At 42.3% G+C, this 25941-nt stretch overlaps 2 protein-coding genes across 3 annotated transcripts; one reads left to right on the plus strand and one right to left on the minus strand.

Moving 5' to 3' along the window:
* Window positions 1-2650: 2650 nt before the first annotated feature.
* Window positions 2651-11127, minus strand: LOC306936511 (protein unc-119 homolog B-like). 2 transcript variants are annotated; one of them, XM_079520052.1, is made up of 5 exons: window positions 10849-11127; window positions 9816-9917; window positions 4561-4657; window positions 3839-3891; window positions 2651-3065 (listed from the first exon to the last, which is right to left on the minus strand). In XM_079520052.1, exons 1-5 carry the CDS (start codon window positions 11057-11059, stop codon window positions 2938-2940), a joined length of 591 nt encoding a protein of 196 aa, XP_079376178.1. In that variant the 5' UTR covers window positions 11060-11127; the 3' UTR covers window positions 2651-2937. The 2 variants fall into 2 exon arrangements, with proteins under 2 accessions (XP_079376178.1, XP_079376177.1); XM_079520051.1 differs by having other exon boundaries at window positions 3839-4011.
* Window positions 11128-13869: 2742 nt separating this feature from the next.
* Window positions 13870-15150, plus strand: LOC306936917 (uncharacterized protein). Its single transcript, XM_079520583.1, has 2 exons — window positions 13870-13897; window positions 14028-15150. The coding sequence occupies exon 2, from the start codon at window positions 14067-14069 to the stop codon at window positions 15075-15077; it is 1011 nt and encodes a 336-aa protein (XP_079376709.1). The 5' UTR covers window positions 13870-13897; window positions 14028-14066; the 3' UTR covers window positions 15078-15150.
* Window positions 15151-25941: the final 10791 nt, after the last annotated feature.

Below are 25941 nucleotides of genomic sequence, written 5' to 3' on the forward strand. Positions count from 1 at the left end.
CTAATGACATAGGCCTACTAAGCTTTGGTTCCATGGAAGTCTGCATCCGAGCAGACTTGAGAAAGAGCAGCCCTCCGCAAAATGTACAGACAAAAAAAAGATTGCATGGGAAGTTTGGATAATTCCTTTACACCCAAAATATGGGTGTAAACAGCTTAGTGAATCGGGCCCATATATTGACAGAGACTGTGACAGTGCGTATACTGTGTGTGGCGTACATTAGGGCAGTGATTCCCAAACCTTTTCATTTCAAGGACCCCCTAATGTACTAGATCACAGACCCCAATCTACATTTTAACTCGTTTGTCCGCTGCCTTTGCTTGTGTATTCACAATGTAATATGAGTCCAACTCAACATACATGGTATCGTGTTATCCTGTGTGTGTTTCTGTGGTGCTGACAGTGTTTGGTGGGCTCTCAGTTTTTCTCAGTTGTATGAATGGGTGCTCCGCAAGGATAAAAGGCTGGGAACCACTGATTTCATATAATTCATTTGTGGTCTACTCAAAATTCCAAGTGCCAGCGTGTGAGGAGCATGTGGGGCAGTTATTCAAATGTCAAAGAACTGACTTCAAAGGATGGTTTGACAGTTTTACAGTGATGTAGGAGTTGTTTTATTTTTTGTTGTAATAGTAGAAAAAGTTATTCACATAAACAGTATATCTCAAAAATCTACAACACAGGAGCACGTGAGCATGGCAAAATGTGAGAAAACAAAACTGAACAGGTTTTCACTGTCCTGTTTCCATCATAATTGGAGCTGTGGGGTAGGGGTAATATTTCATATAATGGCGCTTCCAGCAACAGTGCTTGGCCTTTGACAATCTACTTGCTTTGCTGAAATTGCAAACATGGACAAAATTAACCACATCAGTCTCAGGAAGGACGTTTTAAACCACAATGAAAAAAAAACAACCGTTTTAATCAGAAGAGGATTGTTTTATCAAGAAACTGAGCCTAATTTAAGTTGTGAGTCATGGCTTAGGCAAGAGAATATGTCATTTCCAGTTTCACACCAAGATGGACTGCAACATTGTTGTTCACATCTGCACACCATTGTACTTCCCCTTTGATCTAAGTATAAACGTGCACATACTGTACGCAAGTACCTTTGGAGGGCTAATCTTACAGCATGGGCACTCTGCGCCACAGTTTTATGACAACTGCATCAGTTGGAAACTATCAGTGAGAATTGTGTTGAATTCTTTCCACCGCCTTACCGCTTTATTCCAGGTGCCAGAGTTCTGTCAATAAATAAAACTATACTATGCAATCTATCACCAGTAATACTAATCTGAATGACATACAAAGAATACTTCAACAATTTTAAGGGACACATGTTTAGTATAACTGATTGATGGTGTGGTCTAAATATGAATTATGGTCTGACTTTCAGCACGGAGAGTCCCTGTTCAAGTCTCAGTCTTTTGCCAGCTAAACTACAACAGATCAACTCAAAATCTCTAAAAGACAAATCCAGTGTAGAACAGGAAAGTTACATAATGCAAATGCTGGAGTATTACAACTTTACTAACAGAAGGCTAACATACAAAAGAACACTTCAACAGTACTAAGAGTTGTCTCATGTGAGTAACTGAGTGATGGTGTCAGTATCATGTCAATATCATGTCAGTATCATGTCAATATCATGTTAGTATCATGGTATCATAACTACCGGTATGTATGATGTATTGCCATGCTTTTTTGTTCTTCCTTAATGTAAATCGCTCAGGATTAAGAGCGTCTGCTAAATGCCTAAATTGTAAATTGTCATGTCAGTGTCATGTCAATATCATGTCAGTATCATGTCAATATCATGTTAGTATCATGGTCAATGTCATGTTAGTATCATGGTCAATGTCATGTTAGTATCATGTCAATATCATGTTAGTCTCATGGTCAATGTCATGTCAGTATCGAGATGAGATTAGATATACTTTATTGTGACTATCATGTCAGTATCATGGTCAGTAAAGGTCAATGTCCTCTGTGAGGAGCTCTGTGAGCTTTATAGATCTGCTATTTTCGAATAGATGGATAGTACCAGCTGCAGTGAGAACACTTTAATGCTTTACTAATGACAATCCAATCATATGACTGTGAAATGGGTCATTTTCCATGATGAGTACTTACAATTGGTACATATATTACGGTATCATGCTGCTCACTTTTGTACTTTTACTCAAGTAAGATTTTGAATGCAGGAAATTCACAACAGAATATATTATATCGTTTCTGTCGGGTGGAAACCTAATATGTCCAAAACTGTTACTTTTCAGGATTCAAATTCAAAAACAGCAAAAGTAGCAGATCTACAAGCTCAAAACGTGGCGCGAATAAAAATATGGAGATAAGAGGTTTCTGCCTGACGGTGACGATATTGTGGTATTGCTTGGACGCACATGCGAATAGACACACTCGTGTGCATACACACACACACACACACACACACACACACACACACACACACACACACACACACACACACACACACACACACACACACACACACACACACACTCACAGAAACACACACAGAAACACACACAGAACGTCACAGACAATTTGTTTAGAGAATTTAGTTTTCTCATTCTGAACTCGTGAAAAAAGAAGGAAAGAAAAAACCAATAACAAAAACAAGAAAAGAATGCAGTAATACACATTGTAGCCTACTTGTTTACCTTGTGGATGAGACGGATATGATGACTCACAATTACAAAACAAAGAATCATAGTTATGTCACTTCTTTTGATAAATGCTAATTCTGGTCATGGGTGGTATGGCCGAGCTGATACTGTAGCCTAGGGGGATATTTCTCAAGTTAATTTAACATGCTCTTGCAGGAAAATAAAGATTTACAACTGGAAACCAACTAGGGGAGTACGCCTGAAAAGTCTTGGAAATGAGTGACTGTCCCACGCAAAGGGGGACATCTGGTCACCCTACTATCGAGGCCCTCTGCCGCTTGAAGGAGTATTCTGCTTTATGATGCATGATGAGCGTGTTGTTGGCGAAGTAGAAGCTGTCCGAGCGCGTCTCATAGGGGCTGGCGATGATCTCCTCCACTGGCCAATGGGAACAGAGAGAGTACAGGTGTAGAATCAGGGTTAAGGTTTGATGGAGGAGGTCAGAGTGGGGTGAGGGCAGCGGTTCATGTAAGCATTGTGTGGGGTCCAGGTCAGAGTGGGGTGAGGGCAGCAGTTCATGTATATTGTGTGGGGTCCAGGGATCCCCCATGGGGACTTGAGGGGGATTCAGGGGGTTAATACAGCATTACCCCACCGCCCCCCCCCTTTTTCCCTCACTGTATATGTTTCTTTTCCCTTTTTACCTCCATTATGATGAATTCCTGTTCTGTTCTTTGTCTATATAGAAGTGTCTATTTGTACGTCTCTAAATGTTTTGATGAATTGAACATGGTGGACTATATTGTAAACAAGTGTAATGCTTAATTGGGTCGTCCACTCACAGTTAACAGCCTTTGTATTGAGTTTGTGCTTGAAATGTACTGTAATTCTGCAAACTGTTAATAAATATTTCAATCAATCAATCAATCAAAATCCGTTTAACCACTTTTGCTGTTTAAGTAAAAACAATAAAATAAGTTGGGAATATCTTTGAAAGATATATCTTGTAAGGGGGTCCCTGGCAAAACAATATTTTCAAATGTGTGACAAATTGTGAGCATGGCAGATCTGCTATATTTGCTATGCATTTCAGAAAATGTTATTGATTTATTTGTAATCTTTAGAAACTTTCTAAAACGTTGTGTGCATATGAAAATGACATGCATGAAATAGGGATGCCGGGTTGAAAGTGCGTAGTGGCTAAAACTCACATATGCCAGGGTCTAATTCAGGCAAGCAGTAGATGTGTTCGCAGGTGTTGACGCTGTTGGGGATGCAGAAGCCCAGGTCAAAGTCAAAGGTTTTGAGCAGCCGGTTTCTGAAGAAGTGCCTCTCGATCAGCCGAAAGCAAGTCACCTCCTCAGTGCCCACGCTGAACTCCAGTCTGGAACACAAGGGGCCACTCTTACCCACTTAAACCTATAGGGCTCCCATAGCAGTGAATTTTTCGTTTTATGTTACAATGGGGAATGTTTTCGCTGAAAATAGCCGATCGACAAGCTCACAACGAGTTTGTCGATCTGTGATCTGCGAAAGCGTCATACGTCTAACTGTTACTTTTCAGGATTCAAATTCAAAACTAGCAGAAGTAGCAGATCTACGAGTTCAAAACGTGACGCTTAGCGCTGCATTTCAAGCTCCGCTACTTTTGATACTGTAGTTTGATCAAGTAGGGCATTACGAAAAAACAGTTTAAATATGGACATAATAGGTTTATAGCCGACAGCAATGGAACACAAGCACGCACGCACGCACGCACGCACGCACGCACGCACGCACGCACGCACGCACGCACGCACGCACGCACGCACGCACGCACGCACGCACGCACGCACGCACACACACACACACACACACACACACACACACACACACACACACAGGTCTGGCATCAGCAGGTCGTTTAACCACATAATGTCTGGGATTGACTTACAAAGCCCCTATCTCACGGAGGGCCAGGAATGTAGGAGAGAAACGATATCTTATGAATCTTCCTACAGGTATATCCTCTGGCTTGATGCCTCTGATCTCTAGAAAGAGAGAGAGAGGCAGACAGAGAGAGAGAGGCAGACACAGAGAGAGAGAGAGAGAGAGAGAGAGAGAGTTGACTATAATACTGTAATTGCATGATCTTTTACTAACTAGGGTGTGGCACACATGTTTTCATCTCTAACCCACACATCTTTAGTGCCTTTCAAAGACACTAGGGTCAAAGGTGCAGGTTATCTCTAACACAGTCGTTGTCTGTGTTAGAGATAACCTAGCCTGCACCTTTGACCCTAGCCTAGTAGAGGAAGACTTTAGGACCAAGGTCAACTTTTTTAGATTTAGATTTAGATTTGTATTGAAGGGACAGCCCCTTGAGATGCAGCATTTTCAAGAGGGACCCATAAACAAACAAAATACAAAAAAAGCATACTGTACACAAATACACAAAACATATTGTACACAGATACAAACGGATATGCAAATACATACATATATACACGGATAGCTTGCTCACCCTCTTCCACCTACCCCACCAACCACCACATAATCAGCTGTTACACAATGGAGATGAGGTCACAGTGCAAATGCATCAGTGTCATTATTGGTTACCGTCAGGTTAGAAGCATATAGACAAGTTGAGTCTAGATGTGAATATAAGGAAGTCCTGAAACTACTAAATGATGAGATGGATCTAAGAGATAGAGGGAGATTGTTCCAGTCAAATGGGGCTTTGTATAGTAGAAAGACCTCCGCTCAACCACATTTTTGGGATTTTAAAGTAAGGCTATTGTAGATGTCTTAGTGGATATGACGAGGTAGACTGACTCTACTGAGGCTTCAAGTAAGCAGGGCACCTAAAATAAATGCATTTATAGATGAAGAGAAACCAGTGTAGTTGCGTCTTGCTTTTGGCTGCAGCCAATTGAGTGATTTGTACATGAGGCAGTGGTGGGTATCATAGACATATAAACGTAGACGCCCTTTCTGGCTCTGGAACATTATTGTACTGTAAAAAGGTCTCTTTTCCCTTGATCTTGATCTTTTTTGTATTAGTTTAAGTAATTAGATGAATACACGATAACACTTTAATTTAGAACACAGCCAAATCAAATCATAGTTGTTCAATCAATAATATTAAATCAAAGCAAACTGTACAAACAATATTGGTTTGCCTCTTCTACAAAGATTTAAGTTACAAGTTACTGTCGCGTGTTGCCATTCTCTTGTACTTGTATTATTTCCCACCACGGAGTACCCTTGCATCTCGGAGGACAGGCAAGACGGGCAGTATCGGTAGGCCAATCAGAGGCAGGCGGGGCGTTACCATGTCTATGCTCGGACGTAGAAAGAAATCACGCCTTCAGCGTACACATCGCTCCAACATACCAATGAGGCATCTATGGTGGGTATCATACGGACATCTCAATACAAACCTGCACAGGGAGTTATATAAGACATTGAATGAGCCATTTAATGTCATTGTATTCCATTCATTTCAGTACAGTATGACTATGAACATTAACCACATGAACCCATTGATGTCACCTGCATTAGGTGAATATTCGGCAGAAATAGCAAATATACAATAATTATATATCTATCTATATATCTATTATATATTAATTTGGCAGAGATTTAGTGTCGAGGTGAGGAAAAAGGAGGGGACTGAGTAGCCTAGAGACACTTGGGGGACCCCACTCAACAAGGTGGTTTAAGAGTGGCTAATTTGCAGGGATTTGAAACTTGCAAATCTCTGCTGTCGGGGAGAAACCACCAGGTAGAAGCAATGCAATTAAATGAAATGTTGTTAGGCCGACAAAGTGTCCTTTAATTCAATCAGTAAATGTAATACTTACAATACAATACATGGACGACATTTCAAAGGACACAACTAAGCCGCCATGTACCTACTTTGAGGAATAAAATAATGTGTTGAAGAGTGAAACTATGCCACCTATTGGGGACATAGCCTATCTTCTGTTTCTGTAGCGTGGGGCAGCCCAGTGAGCCCACAAGTAGCCTACATCCCCAATCAATTGAACCACAAGGCCACACTATATTGGGACATATAGGCTACCTGTAGCAGGCAATAATAAGCTTTTAGTCAGTCAGGAAAACAGTAGCCAACCATTTTACTGTGCCATGCAGCCTCTGTTAACGAATGAAATCCTATACTTGATGTTGACTGTATTTTCAGGGCCGTGTACTTAGTTGACTGTCTTCCCATGGGTTACACAAAATCATTGGTTCTCAAAGTTGGGTCCGGGGACCCTGCAGGGATCATTGGGGGGTCCCATGCAGCTAAATGTTTTTAATAGTGTCACAATCATTTCAACCACTTTAACCATATATTTTGTAGGCTACTTTGGTTATTAAAAATCACACCTGTGTGAAGTGAGGGGCGCTAATATATTAAAGTCTAACTCATGTTGATTAGGTGATGTATTGGTGATGTAAAACAAACAGTGACAAAACAAACATTAAAGGTATAATCAGTGATTTTACTTAATTCAAATTCGAGCATTCGAGTGTGCTGACCATATAAGGAGTTCCTCCCTGTCCCCAGTGAGCCCATGGGGTCAAAAAACCCTAGTTTCAGTTTTGGTGGCGGTTGGCAAAGCCTTCATCCAATCAGGATGAGAGGGGCCTTCCTCCAATCATGATCGACTGGGGGCGGGCCTTGGTGCACATGCTGTTGGCCTGTTGCACTTCCCCCCACTGTAGAGCGTGCATGTGCACATTTTGTTACCGCGGCGGACTGGGTGGTTTTCCAAATCACCCAAATCACTGAATGCTCCTTTAAATTATCTTTATTGTTAATGGCATTTAATGTTTGTGTTATAGGGACAAGATGACGTACATTTTCCCTTCATTGTCATTGGCGTTTTTAAAACAAACATTGAACTAAAAACAAACATTAAACCATAGTAGGGGCTATAGCGCCCTAAAAAATAATCACACTTGTGTGAAGTGAGGGGCGCTCTTATCAATGCATCATCATCATACATCAGCCAATCAAATCATCACATTCCGTGCTACAAACACACAGACACACAAAGCTGTGCATAGGAGGGGGCTAGCGCCCCTTAATAATAATAAATAGCTGCAAGCAGCGGTAAGATGGGGTCAAGCCATAAATGCCCCTCTCTTCACAGCCTCTCCTCTGGATATGACGTCACTTGTTTTGTTACGCTGATTGGCTGAAGGGGCTGTCTGTCAACTCTGTACTCCCGCAGCCAACCATGCATTAGCAGGGTCCAGAATCCACACAAATGAAGGGAAATGCGATTTCAAGGGGGAGTGGTTAACCAGGCTACGAAAATCTTTGACATCGCCTTTTTGACGTAAAAATAAGTGGATAGAGCAGATCATATAATTCTTTCATTGGGAGATCAAAATGTCAGAGGTCCTTTGACTAATGACTGTGAGCTTCAGTTCTTGAGCAATCACAATCCTCTACAGTCTACCATATTGCCAAATTTTGTCGGACAACACAGAACTGCCAAAACTGCGAAAAATGGCTGAACCTGTACGAAAAAAATAAGGGGTCTAATAATAATAATAATAATAATAAAGGAGCAGATACAAGCTCAGTGCGTCACTTAATGCCACGCTATATGAGCTTGTAGATCTGCTATGCAGCCTGGGCCGTCGTGGCTCAGCGGTCCAGGCACCTTGGCTGGTAATCCAGTCTGGCAGTGTGCCGCGGGTTCGACTCCCGATCCTGACGGCCCCTACTGCATGTCACTCCCCCATCTCTCTCCCCCATTTCCTGTCAGCCTACTGTCTATCTATAAAAAATATAAAATAAAGGCAGAAGCCAAAAAAAAAAACACACAAAAAAAAGATCTGCTATGAAAAATCTATTATGGTGTGTTTTTTAAAAACACTAGGATAACATAAAAAAACTAGAAAGGTCGCAATTTTAAAAAATTGCCAAGTGTGGTTGCCGCAGTGGCTTACATATGCCCCTCCCACTGATATTGCCAGCCAATTACAATGTCGCGTCACCCCTGCGATCATGCGTAAGTAATTCGGAGGGGATTTATCCCCCAAAAATCATGTTTTTGCGACAAACGGTTACATTTCTCGCATTTGCGGCGCCCCCTATGGATGAAAATGTTATTGCTTTTGGTACTTGGTTGATTGAGCCACCCGCGACATGTGATTCAAATTTGGGATGGATCGGACATTCCGTTCGTGATTTATGTAATTTTTTGTAAAATAGGCCCCTCCTACTATCTTCGGACGACGATTACGGCCGAACGATACGCACTACCAAAATTCTGCAGTTGGTGTTTTAATCTGATGGGTCCGGAGATCATGTGTGCCGATTTTTGTGAGATTTGGACAAAATCTGTAGGAGGAGGAGCCAAAAGTGTGTTTTGGAGAAAATTCAAAATGGCGGAAAATCTATCATGACGCAAATGGGCGTGGCCTATATGAGGAGATGCGTCATGACTCAAGGAAATCAGGGAAAAAATAATTTTGATTTTACAACCTACGGTTCAAGAGTTATAAGCCAAAATGTAAAGTGGGCTGTTATAGCGCCACCATGAGGCCGACCGATAACATTATAAGTTGATTAATTTTAATAATTATTATGAACCTACCCTCCAAGTTTTGTAACTATAGTGCTTACAGTCTCTGAGGAAAAAATACTTGAATGTGAGAAAATGCGTAAAATCGCATTTTCCCATTCATGTCAATGGGGAAATTCTATTCACTAATAAATTCATATCAATTAAACTATACAACATTTCTCTTAAAAAAATACAAGCACATCCTTCCCGATGAAGCCGGTCAATTTGAGATATGGCTCAAGTGCGTACAGTCAAAACTGTGGGAGGAGTAGCACATAAAAAAAAAGACTAATCCAGGTAAATAATAAAGTGTTACAAGTACTATAGTCTGGTTGCCCTTTAGGGCAACCACACTAATAAATACAAAAAAGATCTGCTATGAAAAATCTTGAAAGTTTGTGCAGCGAACCTTTAGAACAGAAAACTTTGCTTCTGGGGGTCCCTGGCACAAAACATTTTCAGATGGGGGTCCGTGGCCAAATACATCCTTACCCTTGGTAAGGGGGTCCTTGACACGAAGACGTTTGAGAACCACTGCACTAAATACATGGCACATATAGGTTAGGTTCAAGTTGTTAAGTGAATAAGTCATAGATATATACAGTAAATACAGTACCTCTCTTCATGTCCAGCATGACAGCTCCACTCCCCAGGTCCCTGATCTTGAACCGGGAGAAGTTGATGTTGTATATGTTGTCCTCCGGAGAACACAGGTAATCTGCCAAACAGAAGGGTAGTGAACAACTTATCATACTTATCCAATAATGTTATTATTATTAGGGCCTGAGCGCTGCACAATAGTGTGAAGCCCTATTGAAATCGCAATGATTATTCATATTTTATCTTAAATTAATCGCATTTTTGAGGCGCTAAACGTACTCGAAAAGTTGCGAAACTTTGCACACACATCACAAGTGGTGAGAAATTGTGTATTTTAAAGGGACACTTCACCCCTTTTGCAACCAGATCATATTTTAAAAGACACTTCTTTAAATTATTGCATGAACTGTTTGTTATGAATACAGTGTAATGTCTGAAAAAAGAAAAGAAGAAGCGCTTCGTGGGTCCTTTATGTAAAGAAACAGTGTAATGTCTCTTCCACTTGAAAAGCTTTTATACAAAAATGGGGGGAAAAATGGTCACGAAGAGAATTTCATAAAAAAGGTATCTTATAACCTCTTTGTTTATGTTTGGACAGCCTTTTGCTGTTAATTTCTGTTCATGGGAGCCATTTTATATTTCCCAATCCTCTTCTTCTATAGAGAGCATAAGTGGAATTTCAACATAACAACCAATAGGCCTATATATGAAATAATAATGTTAACTATACAATTTGACAATTCTTTTTCATGTTGTTTAAAATTAAGTTAAAAACATGGTAGTGCCCCACACACACACACACACACACACACACACACACACGTGTGCCATGCATTAACAAAATGGGTTTGGCATCATTGATTGACATTGACTAATCCTGAGCTTTAATCAGACGTAGAAGCATATCGTCCACTCCTGAGCCTAAAATCCCCACGCACACACGCACGCACGCGCACACGCACACGCACACACACAGACAGACACACACACACACACACAGGCCCATGTGGTTGTAACTTTGTGGGCCGTGCAGTGCAACATTCACCCACCTCTAGTGTATCTGTTCATCCTCAGAACCTGCTTGGTGGTGGCTGGTTGGCCAGGCTTCCATTCCTCCACCACCTCTTCGTCCTCCGCCACCGACATCTGGCTGTATCCGTTCCATTCATCCGTCCCTCTGTCTTCTTCCTCTACCTCTTCATATCCTGCCGCCACATCGTCCTCTTCGCTCCCGGGTGGGGTTGGCTCTTCCCTCTCCATTGGGAGGCTCTGACGTGACCGGAGTGGGGTCTGACCCGATGTGTCAAACACACACAGTGCTGCTGTCAAGTCTGGGAGTTCTGGAGCAGTTGGCTGCGATATGATCCACACACCATGCAGTAGCACACGCGCTTGGTGTCAGTGGCACAAAGAGATTATGTCAATCTGGATTTTCTAATCAGAGACAATCCCTAATTAAAAGGGACAGCCAATGGCACCAGCTGAGGGACAAAATACCCTGGGTGGAGAGAAAATGAAAAAGCACATACTAAATGGATGCCAATATGGGAAAGAAAGAGAAAAGGCTTTAAAAAGATTTATCTCTTCATTCCTTTCAGCCACAATTTAATTTTGAGTATAGGATCTTGAGGGAAGCTGAAGGAATCAGAAAAGCAATTCAAGGTTTTTTGTTGGTTCAATTCATTGGTTTATTTCCTGGGCACAGTACACAGTTGTCTACAAGCGACAGTGATGTACTGTACTTTATGTACTTTAGTTGTAGCTATATGTTATTATTGTCTCCACCAGGCCGAAGGCATGGGGAGAGAGTATGTTTTGCACTCCGTCCGTCCGTCCGTGTGTCTGTGTGTGTGTGTGTGTGTGTGTGTGTGTGTGTCCGTCCGTCCGTCCTTCCGTCTGTGAACAGCTAATCTCCGGCACCGTTAACCCGGTCGATGCCAAATTTTGCACACACACTCCCTGGATGCCAACGATGAACCTCTGCCCCAACATTTCCAGAACGGCCTGTTATAGCGCCACCAGGAGGCCGCTTTGTGCAAAACAAGTTTTTGGACAGTACACCTACAGATTTTGTCCAAACATCATGCAAATTGGTACACAGTCTCTCTAGAGCCATTCAACAAAACGGGTCTTTTAGATTTCTCAGACTCCATCCTGATTGGCTAAGATTGGCTTCCAAAGTTCGCAGGAGTGCTCAGTTTCAAACAAAATGCTGCAAATCATGAACACATCGTGTGATTTCCGTGAAATTGTGCACGCACATTCCCACTAGGCAGAGGAAGAAATGCCACATGAACATTTTCAACTCAGCCTCATGGTGGCGCTATAACTGGCCGAAAAGTGTTTTTACCTCTAACTGCACAGATCTGTGGATAACTTTGTATGCCAACATTTTCACATCTGCTCTTTATAGCGCCACCAGGAGGCCGACATATGTAAAACACATTTTCTAATATTACTCCTTCAGATTGTATCCAAATTTCACGCAAATCGGTACACTACACATGCTCTCCATAGTCATGTGATCAAGACGGGTTTGTTTGATTTCTCATAATCCACCCTCATTGGCTACAATTGGCTTCTAAACTTTTCAGGAGTAGCCCGCTTTGTACCCGTTTTGTACAAATCGCCACAACTACTCAACGCAGCGTCCGATTGTGGTGAAACTGTGCATGCATATTCCCACTAGGCTTTGGAAGAAATGCCACTTGACAGTTTTCAAATCAGCCTCATGGTGGCGCTACAACAGGCCAAGCCGCGTCACACACACACACACACACACACACACACGTTTATATTGACGTTTATATTGATCCTAAACATTTTGCCAAACATCACACACACACTCCTATCCTCCTAGTGGAGACCTGTGCCCAGAAGGGCACTTTTTCTAGTTTAGTAGTAATTTCTACTAAAGGTCTGTGATGACCCCTAATGATTCTGATGGATATTCTGTACACAGTGTATCAACTTCTGCCATTGGATTTCCCTCTACTCTGTACTGTAGGTGTAGAGGGAGATGAACCAATGACCATTCATGAATTCAGCCATGGAGGTAAGGTTTACTAGTGTCGTAAAAATATCGATTCAAAACCGTTGCCTGATGTCACACACATCAGGCAAATATTCAAACATTTTTGGGATTTCACCTGAGTTATAATTAGTTGTGCACGTTATATCGCACTGGAAATAGCTCACAAGCGTGAAGATCTGCTATTTGTGGTGCGAGACACGATGCACATCAGCCATAAATCAGACATTAGCATATCTGATACAGTACCAGACAAGAGGAACTTGATATCTGATACATATTTTCTAGGTCAGTGGTTCTCAAAGTGTTGCCTTAAAAATATTGAGTCATAAGAATATTGATTCATCAGCCTCAGGCAAAAGTATTCAAACATTTTCGGGATGGCAACCTACACCAGCATTTCACCTTGCTTACCCAGGGGCTCCCCTGCAAAAGTAGTTAATATAGCATCACAATGATTATGTCCACTTTATCCTTATATTTGGCTATTAAAAAAATAGTAGAAGCTCCCAGCGTCACTTCGTGCCGAGCTTCGTGCTGTGTACATCTGCTATTTTGGATTAACGTTTTTTATATATATTGAAAATGTTTTTGAAAAAGATAACTCTTCTCTTCTGGGGGGTCCCTGGTACAAGGTCTTTTCGGATGGGGGACCCCGGCCAAATACCGGTACATATCAATTTGGGGGTAAAGGTTTGAGAACAAAAGTTAAAACTATAGGTTCCCTGAAACTACGTGGAGCTTGTCAGGGAGGCGCCGCCACAAAACCACATCCTGCCTCAGCCAGTCACCCCATGTGATGGAAATCCAACTGCTGGCTTCCTCACTATTAGAAATGAACGAACCGGAGTCAACCGACCAGGGTTTGTGTAACAGATTTCTCTCTTTTCCCCCTCCTTTTGTTTGCAACTCTGCCTCCTCGCTGCAGTTTTCAGAGGCGTGGCCGGGTGTGTGCGTGAGATATCCTGTGTGAGCCAACAGCTGGGTGGGAGGGTGTCAGCCAAAGAGGAAGTCCCGTCACGAGTGGAAGAAGAGGCAGTGGAGATGTGATGTGAACACATGATACAGTATCAGGTAGGTGGTATTTTTATTTTCTAACATCAATTCTTCATTATGAAGTCCACCGAGTTGGTGTGATGGATCGTTAAGCAAGGAGTGTTATAACAGGATGTTGACTTGCAAAAGTGATAACGGAAGTTTCTGTCTGTCACTGTTCAGTGTTTATCTGGAAGGCAGATGATGACAGAAGCGTTGCTACCCCTGCTGTTCTGCCTCCCTTACCTCCTTGCTACCCCCATGCTTGAGTCTACAGTTGAGCCAACCTCAGATGCCTCAACATCCCCTCTTGATATGAGGTCCAACACCGGGCCAGTTGCTTCCACAATCCTGCCAACAGCCAATAACACATTTGACCAAAAACTGACAGCAACCACAAGCTCTGCCTTTTTCAGTGACCTGAACACTGGTTCCCAAGGAGACAACAGTCGAGCCACTAATGTCAATCAAACCACCGTGACACAAACGTCAGCTGTTGGCCAACCATTGGACGCTGCTAAGAGGAACAGAGAGCCAACAAATGCGATGATGTCGGGGGACAACAAAGCATTCACCGAAGCACAGCCTCACAGAAGAAACACCACACTATATATTAACTCCACAGAAATTAAAATGTACAAAACTCTAGACCCTGCGGAAAGCAACAACCACACGCCTCCAACCAGCAACAACGAAACTCCGTATGAGAAAACAGACTTAGATGGCGACTTCAGCTCTCCGGAGTGTAAAGAGGGAGGAGAGGAGAGACCGTCACATCGTCACTCCTCTAAACTGGTCTGTTTCATTACCCTGTGGGTGCTGGGAGTGACAGTGGCTCTCTTCCTGGGCTTGACTATCTGGCTTGGGGTACGTCTGTCAGCGCAGCGAAAGAGGGACAGCTGGAGGGGTGGAGAACAACCCCGACAGGCAGTGAAACTAGGAGACGACTTGCAGAACCTGTGGGTGGCTCATAAGTCGTCTGTAGAAGAGCAGGTGGAGTTCTGGTATGCCAACAGCACCATGGTGGGGCAAGAGAGTTCAGCAGCAGAAAGGCCAAGACAGACCGAGGAGCCCAGGAGCAACAGGAGGAAGGAGGACAGAAAGGAGAGGGAGGAAGGGAACCTGTGGCCAAATGTGACACAAAAAGACATAACAGAATTTTGGTATGCAAATGGAAGAGCTTTTCCAGAAGAACCTCAAAACCAAACATGATTAACCTATGAAAAGTTGATGTATACAGTATGTGGTTGTGGGAGGTGGGAAAGGGAATTGACATTATGTAAGATAAAACAGACACACATTTATATATTAGCAGAACAAGAGGGTTTCACACTACTGTATTGCCTAACCAATTGCTAATTTGTGGTACAGTATGCCACATACCAGTTTCATAGAACATAATTTGTAATAGTAAGTAAGTAAGCATTGCTGAGCCATATGACCTATCTTCTAGCATGAGGCAGCTTGATGTACAAGTACACCCCCTGGACATGATGCTATAGCAGACTTAGCCAAAATCCAACCATTGATGCTGAGTGCCAAACAGGGAGGCATTGGGTCCCATGTAGCTTTGGGAACTTTTGTTCATTCATGATTCTTCAGATATCTTCAAGTAAATGTGATTGTAAATAAATGTTCATTAAATGTTGATGGTGTGGATTCATTATAAACTGCAAATTGCAGTGTTTGTGGTTTTAGAAAACTGTATGATCTCTGCAAAGGTGGTTTTTCACCCCGTCTGTCAGCCTGCCCGTTTGTGAAAAAAGGTTATCATGAAGTAGAATTTTCACCAACTTTGCTAGTCAAGAGTCATGTCAAAAGGAATTGCATTTAGATAGAATTGTTTTTATTCCAGAATCATCAACAGCAATGGGTAGTTGCATTCTGGAACATGCCTGGGGTTATAATTAAGTTATTAGTTCTAATCATTTGTTCTCCCATTAGTCTCCCACATAGAAGATATAAATAAATAAAAATCACACCCGTATGAAGTGAGGGGTGCTCTTTATCATCATACATCATCTCAATCTGGCCAATCACAATTTGCGTCCAATCACAAGCCAATGTTTGGGTTTACACAAATCCGGAAAGCTGGGCATAGGAAGGGCTAGCGCCCCTCAAAATGTTCAACTTTATGCCTATAAAGAGCAGCAGATCATCATGTGCAATATGTAAAATTCTAAATGGCACTTGGAATACTTTTTTGATTGCCATTGTTGGCAGCCTAGAGTTTTGTTCCAGATGTACAGATAACTTAGCTAAGGTCTGAGACAGTACACAGTACATCTGCTATTTCCGGTGTGTGCGACAACCGACAACCTCGTACAACAGAAATGTAAATGCACCATTTACCATTTACCATTTACAGAGAATATATTAAGCATTACTGGTTAATCTGCAAAGAGCTTGCATAAACCACAACATAAAAAAGTAGGCCACACTGTAGATTAGAATCTTCTACACAGTTACAAAAAAACTGTGTGTGTGTGTGTGTGTGTGTGTGTGTGTGTGTGTGTGTGTGTGTGTGTGTGTGTGTGTGTGTGTGTGTGTGTGTGTGTGTGTGTGTGTGTGTGTGTGTGTGTGTGTGTGTGTGTGTGCGTGCATGCTTGTGTGCGCGCGTGCGCGCGTGCGTGCGTGTATCTCAGATAACCCTCTTCAAGAGAATATGCCTTCAATAAAGGTGCAACTAAGGCCATAGTCCAAGTCGGTTCAAAAGAATATTATGTTTTCATTGCGTTAAAAGTAGAACTGAAAATGATAGAATACCGGTAGAAGTAATGTGTACTGTAAATGGTCAAAGGTCATTCATTAAACTGGTACAAATTCACTCTGGTGAGGAGGTATCCATTAGATAGTGAAACCCTTTACATCTATCTGGCTTGTGACAACCTCTTCCTCTTTTAACCACTTAAATAAACACTATACTATATTGCCCGGGGTCCTGAAGGGGGGTCCCTATTATGACATGCTGTACCTACAGTATAGGGTCGCTAACGGTCCTGTGGTTAATACTGTTAATACTGTGGTGAATACATGAAGAACGGTGGAGAATAACTGATCCCATTCTTCACTATAATCAGCTGTAGGTTCAATACAATCATCGGTTTGTTATCTATCTATCATTTAGCTGGGGACCACCTGGAACCCCCTCAAGGACCACTGGTGGTCCCCGGACCACTGGTTGAAAACCATCAAGTTATTGATTGTATCTAATCTAAGTGATTAGGACCTTTCCGCAAAATAATTGAAAGTGTGATGTCTTCTTTGCAGATTTGTCTGTATACAACTCCCACACAAAATCAGAATACATGTCAGCTTCCTGTTGTAGAACAAACTTCTCCTTTTTTTCTCTGCAGAAAGTACAGCAACATGACGGCATGAACAAAACAGGGTGTCTGGGCAAATATCCAGCTCCACCTATCTCAGCAGTACCCAAATCACTTAGGACAGTAGCTAGAGAGAGAGAGAGAGAGAGAGAGAGAGAGAGAGAGAGAGAGAGAGAGAGAGAGAGAGAGAGAGAGAGAGAGAGAGAGAGAGAGAGAGAGAGAGAGAGAGAGAGAAGAGAGAGAGAGAGAGAGAGAGAGAGAGAGAGAGAGAGAAAGAGAGAAAGAGAGAGAGAGAGAGAGAGAGAGAGATGAAGAAAAAAGAGGAAAGGAATAATGTTTTGTATGTGAATTAGTGCAAGGCACGTCAGCACATGCACAAAGTGTGACTTGGGTCTTAAAAGGGATTCGTCTCCATCACACCACCCATGTGAGTATAAGTGCACTATTGGTTTGGACTTGAATTGAGTTATATTTACTTTTAGTATTCATGCATTTGAGACTGAGGTCTGTATACATTTTATGGTACACAATACAGTAAAGGACATTTTTAGAAAGTTCAGGTTAGTTTGTTGACATGTCAACATGCACATTTCTACAGGTTTTGGGCTGTTTGCGTTCAATATATTCTCAACTGTTATTTATGCTTTGTTTTTCACATTATTATCACCATTTACATTTCAATGTTAAACAACAACAAATAAACAGCAGCTGTTCACTTCCTCAAATTTATACAAAGAAAGTGAACAAAATAATGGGTGGAGTGTTTGATAGAGGAGCGCCTTAAATGTATAACTCTTCTCATTATTGTTCAGTCTGTCTTTAATCAATTTGTTAATTTCTCTCGCTGTCCAGTTCATCGATGCTGCAGCTTCCCACACGACTGTTGAAATATCCAGCAGTGAGCTCAAGAACTGAAAAGAAACAGGAAGCAAAGGGTTGTGTCTCTTCCGCCACCAAACACCGCAGTAATCGTCGAAGAGGTACTGGAACAAAACGTTCCAAACTCACAAAGTGACGGTTTGGCTCGTCACAGAAAAAAAGGACAGACCCGATGAAGGATGCTGTGACTCGTCTCAGCTCTGATACAAGTCATCATTTCATTGACACTTCAAGAACAAAATAACTGAGATCCTCTGAGTGAACTGAACTCTCTGACCCACGACCTCTCTGGATAACGTCACCACCAAACCATGCCATCACCTAACATGGCTCTGTTCCGGTCAATTCACGGCAGTCTGGTTCTATTCTTGTCACTGTCTCTCTCTCTGACCTTTCTACATGCCCAAGAGACGTTCTCGCCGGGAGATGTCATACATGATGATACACCAGTGGAAACTACTTACATCAACCGAATAACGAGTCCACCTGATCAGGGTGCTGAGACAACAGTAAAACCCAAGAATGTCACTTACATCAACCGAATAACGAGTCCACCTGATCAGGGTGCTGAGACAACAGAAAAACCCAAGAATGTCACTTACATCAACCGAATAACGAGTCCACCTGATCAGGGTGCTGAGACAACAGAAAAACCCAAGAATGTCACTTACATCAACCGAATAACGAGTCCACCTGCGCAGAATGGACTCGAGGACGAGCCAGAGGATGTCACAACACCAGGGTTCCCTACATCCATGGATGGCACCACAGATGTAGGACAACCTACAGCAGATGTAACTCAAGACACTGCCGTAACTGAAGACACTGCTGTGACAGATCCGTCAGATGTAACAACTTATTCGACTGTGGACACAATTGAGTCTGACAGTGAAGCTCCTACAGCTACACTGGCCAATACACTGACGACGGCCGTGCCAGAAGAGGCTCTCATAACCATGGAGGGTTCGGCCGATGTACTGACCATGACCGTGTCAGAAACTGCTCTCGTAACCACAGATGCCCCGACAGATGCACTGACCACCACCACTACAACATTGCCAGCATTCACCGTCCCCCAAACTGCATCCATTCCACCAGACTCTGATCTTGCCACCACTGTTGCTGTTGATGATGATGATGATGCAGTCAAGTCCCTCACACCTAGCATCACCAGTGCGCCTTCACAACTCTCACCAACCACCCCTTTGAAAACGTCCCATGGGGGTCCTATCTTGACGGACACCACCATCAGCCCCCCACCATCCACGGCATCCCCACCTCCAGTCCGTATAGGACACCCAGTGATCTGGATCGTGATCGTGGCGCTCTTGATCGGGGTGATGTGTGTGGGCGGAGTCATCTGCATCTGTCTGTTCGTCAAGCGTAGGAGGCGGGGCCAGTCCAAGCAGTTGGGTTTCAGCGGCCGGAGTGGCAAGTGGACGAGGAAGAGCAAAGGTAGAGGAGAGGGTGACGAGGCCTGGGCGGGGCCAGTCAAACTACGCGGGGAAGAGTGCGATGGCGGGCGGGAGGCAGGTACGGCGGAGGAGGCAGTGAGAGACGAGGAGGCGGTGGTGCTGAGCACCTTCGCCACAGAGGGCGAGAGGGGAGAGGGAGGAGGCCCTCGGTCGCCAGTGGGGGAGGAAGGTTCCAAGGAGGTGAAGATATGGGAGCAGGAGGCGCCTCTGTTGTACATCGATGAGGATGCGTTTGATGAAGGTCTAATGCGGGCCAATAACACTAACTGTGAGTCTGACAGAGAGATCGGAGGAGAGACGAAAGGCAGTGAAAAGGGCACAGGAGGAAGGGAAGGAGTAGGAAATGGACTGAGCATGGGAGAAATGAACGGAGGATCAGCGTTCTGTTTAACCACAGCTGTTTGAAGAGGTTTGAATTGACTGCATGCATGGTCTTGGATTGATTGATTGATTGATTTATTGAAGTATTTATTAACAGTTTGCAGAATTACAGTACATTTCAAGCACAACTCAATACAAAAACTGTTAAAGGACCACTTCACCACTTTTCAACCTATCTTCATATAATAGGTCCTCACTAATAATCATGATAAATGATAGGAGGGCTGTGGGCAGTTTCGAAACCGTCTTCCAGTGACATCATCATTAGGCAGATCTTTTTTTAAACAAGATTTCTTTACAAAAATGTTTTCATTATCGTGAGAATGATGGCTTCCATTTTCGTATTGCAACTTTTCAGGACTAGTAAGCCTGCAGTTTCTATTAGCTTGTATTCCCCATCGATGATGTCACTGGTATACGGTTTCTGAACTGCCCACAGCCCTCCTATGAGACACAGACTGAGTAGAATTTTTTTTTTTTCATGATTATTTGTGAGGACCTACTATATGAAGAATTCATTGAAAAGTGGTGAAGTGGTCCTTTAACTGTGAGTGGACAACACCGTAAAGCATTACACTTGTTTACAAGAGGGTCCACCGTTTTCAATTAATCATAACATTTAGACTTAGAGGATAGGATAGGATCTTTATCGTTAGGTTCACTTATAGGCAACTCAAATTTTTTAAATCACCAACATTTGGCAGTTGAATGGTTATCATTTCAAGTTTTGCTTGCTCAATATATTTGGCTAATTGAATATCCCAGTGAGCCATGAAATAGCACTGCACGATACGATTCCAATCACGATATTTGTTTCACTTTTTTTAAAACCGTGTTGTGAATATACAGTACATAATAATAATAATAATAATAATAATAATACATATATTTATTTTGTCATTTAATGACCAAAAAACATTTATTATTATTATTTCTCTTACACATACATTTTATTCTTCTTTTTCTTTTACAATACAGTTTGTTTGGTTCTTTGGATGCCCACTTGTGTATTGCTCCAAATAGTGTAAACAGTCATCATTATATGTCTTCTTCTCCACTCCACTCTCAAATGCCCTCATAAACATGTCATATTGTAATGGATCACCATCATAAACTGGAATGTCTCTGGGGGGTAAAGTTGAATACAGATTTTGTTTAACCAGCAAAGCCGTTATATCATTCTGTCTTTGTAGCACATTGCAAATGTCACCTGCAGGGTGTGTAGTGTGAATGACATGGCCTTGACCACCTTTGTTAACATGAACGTGTCCGTTTGATTTGGTACGTTTTCAGTTTGCCCGTTTTGCCTGGGGAGAGAAAGTATTGCAATAGTGGAGTTTGCCTGGGGAGAGAAAGTATTGCAATAGTGGAGTTTGCCTGGGGAGAGAATATTGCATGGCTGGAGTTGTATGATGAGCTTTGTCTTTCCCTTTGCCCTCACAAACTGTGGCTGGGAGGGATGCTTTGTTTCCATTAACACTTTACCTTTTTGTTGGGCTTGAGCAGGTAAGTATGTGTTTGGATCTAATGTAGTAATTTCCTTTTGAGTAGCTAGCAGCAGCTCCTTTCTGCAAATCTGAGTTTGTTCCATTTGATACTTTTGAACCATTTATTGATCCCATTGTTTCCAGTACATTGATACTTTGCATTGACTGCTGCCATCTTAGTCTCAATTTCCAGTTTCTCCTTTTGCATTCGGAGTTGTTCCTGTTGCCGTCTTAGCTGTGTTTCAAGAGGTTTTCTATCCAAGGCAGCCATCTGTTCCATCAGAGCAGCCTTTTCAGCCTGAGCAATAATGGGAGCAGATGATGTTGATGAAGATGCTTTGGATGCTGTTGATTTGCGTGTGGATTTTTATTTAGAAACATTTAACACACTGTCATGGAGTCCAACATCATCAGAATTGACAGTGCTCTGGTTTTCACTTTCAGAGATGTGTATTGGTGGTTCATTTTCAACAGTGATATGCATTTGAGACTCATTACATCCAGAGCCGGACTAACAATGGAACTAGGTGGAGCTTAAGCGCCAGGGCCCGAAGCTTGCAGGGCCCGGTACGAGACTATAGGTACAACTGTTGCTTCTGTCGAAAAATAGAACGCAACACAGGAACCCCCGCTAGTGTTTTTGGTCTTCTCGTCTGACAGTTTCTGTAGCAGCCTGATACTAGCAGCAAGGGGGGGGCTTGGGTGGGTTCCCGACGGCTGCGCGTCGCTTCCTCCTCCGACAGAGGGGAAGCGAGTAAGTGACGCCGTCAGAAGCCCCCTCGCTCAGGAAGGCCCCCTCTCTCAGACCGACCAACGTGTGTTCGTGTTGTTGCGACAATATCATAGCCTACAGCCTATGTAAGAGGAATATAAACACAAAACCTTGGCGCAAAACTTCATATTTACCCTGCTCTAATGCAACAAAAGTGTGTTCTTACATCCTCCATTTCACGATTTCAGCACTCGTGAGTAAATTAATGTAATTGCTAATTTGCTATTATGAAAGTTTTCAGTGACGTTGCACCCACAACTTGGTTGCATTGTCGTCAATAATTAATCTGTCTTTAAAACGTTCTAATATTAATATAGCATATTGGCATTGTCTGTTGGTGCACACATGTTATATGGACCATGTAACAACATGGTCAACAGCATTGTTTGCAAATGTAGCTACATTTGTTGGCCACAAAGACAATTTAGACAAAACATGCTACTGCATGTTTCTTGTTAATGACTGTATTAATAACCATAAAGTAATCTCCTAGTCCTTACATAATAGTTTAGCAGAGACTGAAGTTGGAAAGGCTGTGCCCAGTGCGGCTGTGTCTTGTGTGTCAGCGGGCAGCGCAGGCAGTAGTGGATATGCGCTAAACGGCGAAAGGCATGCATGAATGTTAATTAATTAATTAATTAATTGGCTGAATCTGTAGGGCCTTTTGATTTGGTGAAGCGCCAGGGCCTTGAGAGGGGTTGATCCGTCACTGATTACATCTTTAATGAAACCCTCCAGAATATCAATATTTGGTTGAAAGTTAAACCATTGATTTTGCCTCTCAATCTCCTCTTCAGGCAATGGCAAAACCACCCATGATGAATGATCTGCTCTTGCTTCACCACACACATGAATCATTTCATCTAAATGACATTTCACAGCTCCTACATTGTCATTTGACAGCAATGTTCCTCTTAATTTAGCAGCCCTTTTAACTGCCATTCCTCTTGACATTTGATATTTTTCATTTTTTTTAAGTTCTGTTTATTGAATAGCACTTAATGACATTCAACAGTAAAGTCAACATAGTCAACATTACATTTATTTTTACATTTCTGTGCCTTTTTTTTAGATTGCCCTCCCCCCACCCCTTCCAAGATCTGTCCATCTGTGGGCAATGTCTTGTTGCCAGTACACATTCACAAATGTATATTGCGAGTGACCTAATTCGACATCACATTGGCCAGTGTTTGAATGTATAAAAGAATACAGAAAAATAAACAATAAAGTAGACAAAGAAAACAAAAACAAAACACAACAACGAAAAGAAAAAAACAACAACAACAACAATCTTAATGAATTGCAGTACAATATGGTTTGGTCGTGACATGGTCGGGCCTCCGAGAGATTGGGTGGCAAAAGGACAGGTGATTTTACGTGCACTGTGCATACTTATACATATTGTTTTGTTTGTTTTTGTTTTTAATCATTTTATTTTTTGGGGGGGGGGGGTTGTTTTGTTTTTTGTGCTGTGCTTTTATCTTACATACATACATACATACATACATACATACATACATACATACATACATACATACATACATACATACATACATACATACACTTTTTACATTATTTTAGTTGTATATGAGTGCATGCGCATACATGTATACACAAACAAACACGTGTATGTGTACCCCTTTTCACCCAAGCACCTAGTTAATTAGTGTTTTAGGTAATAGTGTGGGTTTCTAGTATTTCTACGTATCTTATAAAGGGGGACCAGGTTGTGTCGAATTTCTCCCTGGCTCCGGTAACAGATCTTTTCTAACTTCAATGAAAACATCACTTCCTTGATCCATTGTTTAAAGGAGGGGGGGTTTATTCACTTTCCAATTTAACAAGATGAGACGACGAGCTAAAAGTGAGGCAAAGGCGAATGCTTTCTTGTGATGTACAGATAATCCTTCCTCTGTCTTTACCACTCCAAATATGGCCGTAGTAGGGTGGGTTCAAATTGTTTCCCACAAATGGTTGAAAACGTGGAGAAAATCTGACTCTAGAAAGGATGTAGGTCGTGACAACTCCAAAACATGTGGCCTAATGTAGCTGGACTTTGAGAGCACCTGGGGCAGTTGGGACTGATCCATGGATAGATTCTGGCTAATATAGTATTGGAAAAGTGAAGACGATGAAACACTTTGAACTGTATTAAATTCAATTAAAGAATGATGGAGTGTGGATATGTGCTATACTGTCTGTCCATGTCTGTTCCGAAATTCCTTCTCCAATGTCCTCTTCCCAGGCCAATTTAATTCTTGTCCAAGAAATAGGCTCAATATGGTGTATTGCTGAGATGTTTTGGAAATTAGGCCTTTTTTATGTGGGTTGAGTCTCAATATATAAAGTAATGGGTCATTTGGAGGGAAATTAGGAAAAGAAGGAAACTGTCTGTTGGCAAAGCTACGAATTTGAAGGTATCTGAAAAAGTGTGATCTTGGGATATTATTGTTATTGTATATATGATTGAATGTGACAAAAGTGTTGTTAACGATTAGATCTGAAAAAGACCGTTCCTGTGCCATATATCTTGAATGCGGGGTCAATTTGTGAAGGTAGAAAAAGATGATTATGTGTTAAGGGAAGGAGGATGCTGGATTCTCTAAGGCTGAAGTGGGTTCTAAATTGGTTCCAGATTCGGATCGAATTTTTCACTATTGGGTTTTTAATGTATTTAGGGGGAGTTGGGTTGACAGCAGCTAAATATGGGGAGATTGGAACCTCGTTCTGGATCTCCATGTGACCAAATTGGGCCGTCTCTCTTGGAGAAAGTATTGAACCAATAGGGAAATTTGTTTGCTGCCCAATAGTAGTATAAAGGCTCATTCATAGTCTGGATTTTCAGTGGCGAGGTGACCACCGGAGCTGAAATAACGTTGATGGCTGTGGTTTGCTCTTCACCGCGGCTCGTGACGTCATGTTGTAGTTCGGTGGTCACCTCACCACCGAAAATCCAGACTATGAATGAGCCTTAAGAAGTTTGGTAATTCTAACCCTCCCTCTGTCTTGGAACGTTCTAAATATATATTTTTCATGTGTGGATTCAACCAACATTTCTAAGCCTTTAGCTGTATGTTTCACAATTATTTTTTTCCCTTTTCAGGATCCTACCATGTTGTGGCCGGGCATCACCATCACCACTAGACATGATTGTTCATGAGTCACAGCCCGCTTCCACACAACTCAAGGCCTATTCAGTCTGGATTTTCGGTGGTGAGGTGACCTAGCCTGGCTAATAAGCCAGACCGAATCAGCCGTTGGCAAAAAAAAATGCCTGCCGGCGGATTACGGTCTGGAGAGGCTCAATTGTACGCCCATTTCCTACACCAGAGAACTGGTGTGGCCAATCGGGACACGGTATGCAATATGGGCGGGCTTTGGTACAGCGACGTTCTCATCTCCAGACTCAAATACCACACGACAGTGTGATTTGAGTCTGGCTTATTAGCCAGGCTAGAGGTGACAGTACAGTGTACTGTACTCTCACTGTACTGTACTGGCACACGTGAAATCATCATATATACAGTTATTATGTGCGTGTGTGTTTGTGTGTGTGTTAGGTTGCGCACCAGGTGGTGAAAAACAACCATGCTATTTTCGTGCTCATACCCACCCAGCCAGGCAGGCACCCACACACATAGCTCCGTAAGGAGCACCACTCCAAAATACACCACTATCATAATGGTTCCTACTTCTGTAGGTTTTATATACTGCTGGTCCTGAGTACGATTTTGTGAAATGACAAAAAGTGAACCT

Source organism: Electrona antarctica (genome assembly GCF_951216825.1).
Source record: "Electrona antarctica genome assembly, chromosome: 14".
NCBI classification, from domain to species: Eukaryota; Metazoa; Chordata; class Actinopteri; order Myctophiformes; family Myctophidae; genus Electrona; species Electrona antarctica.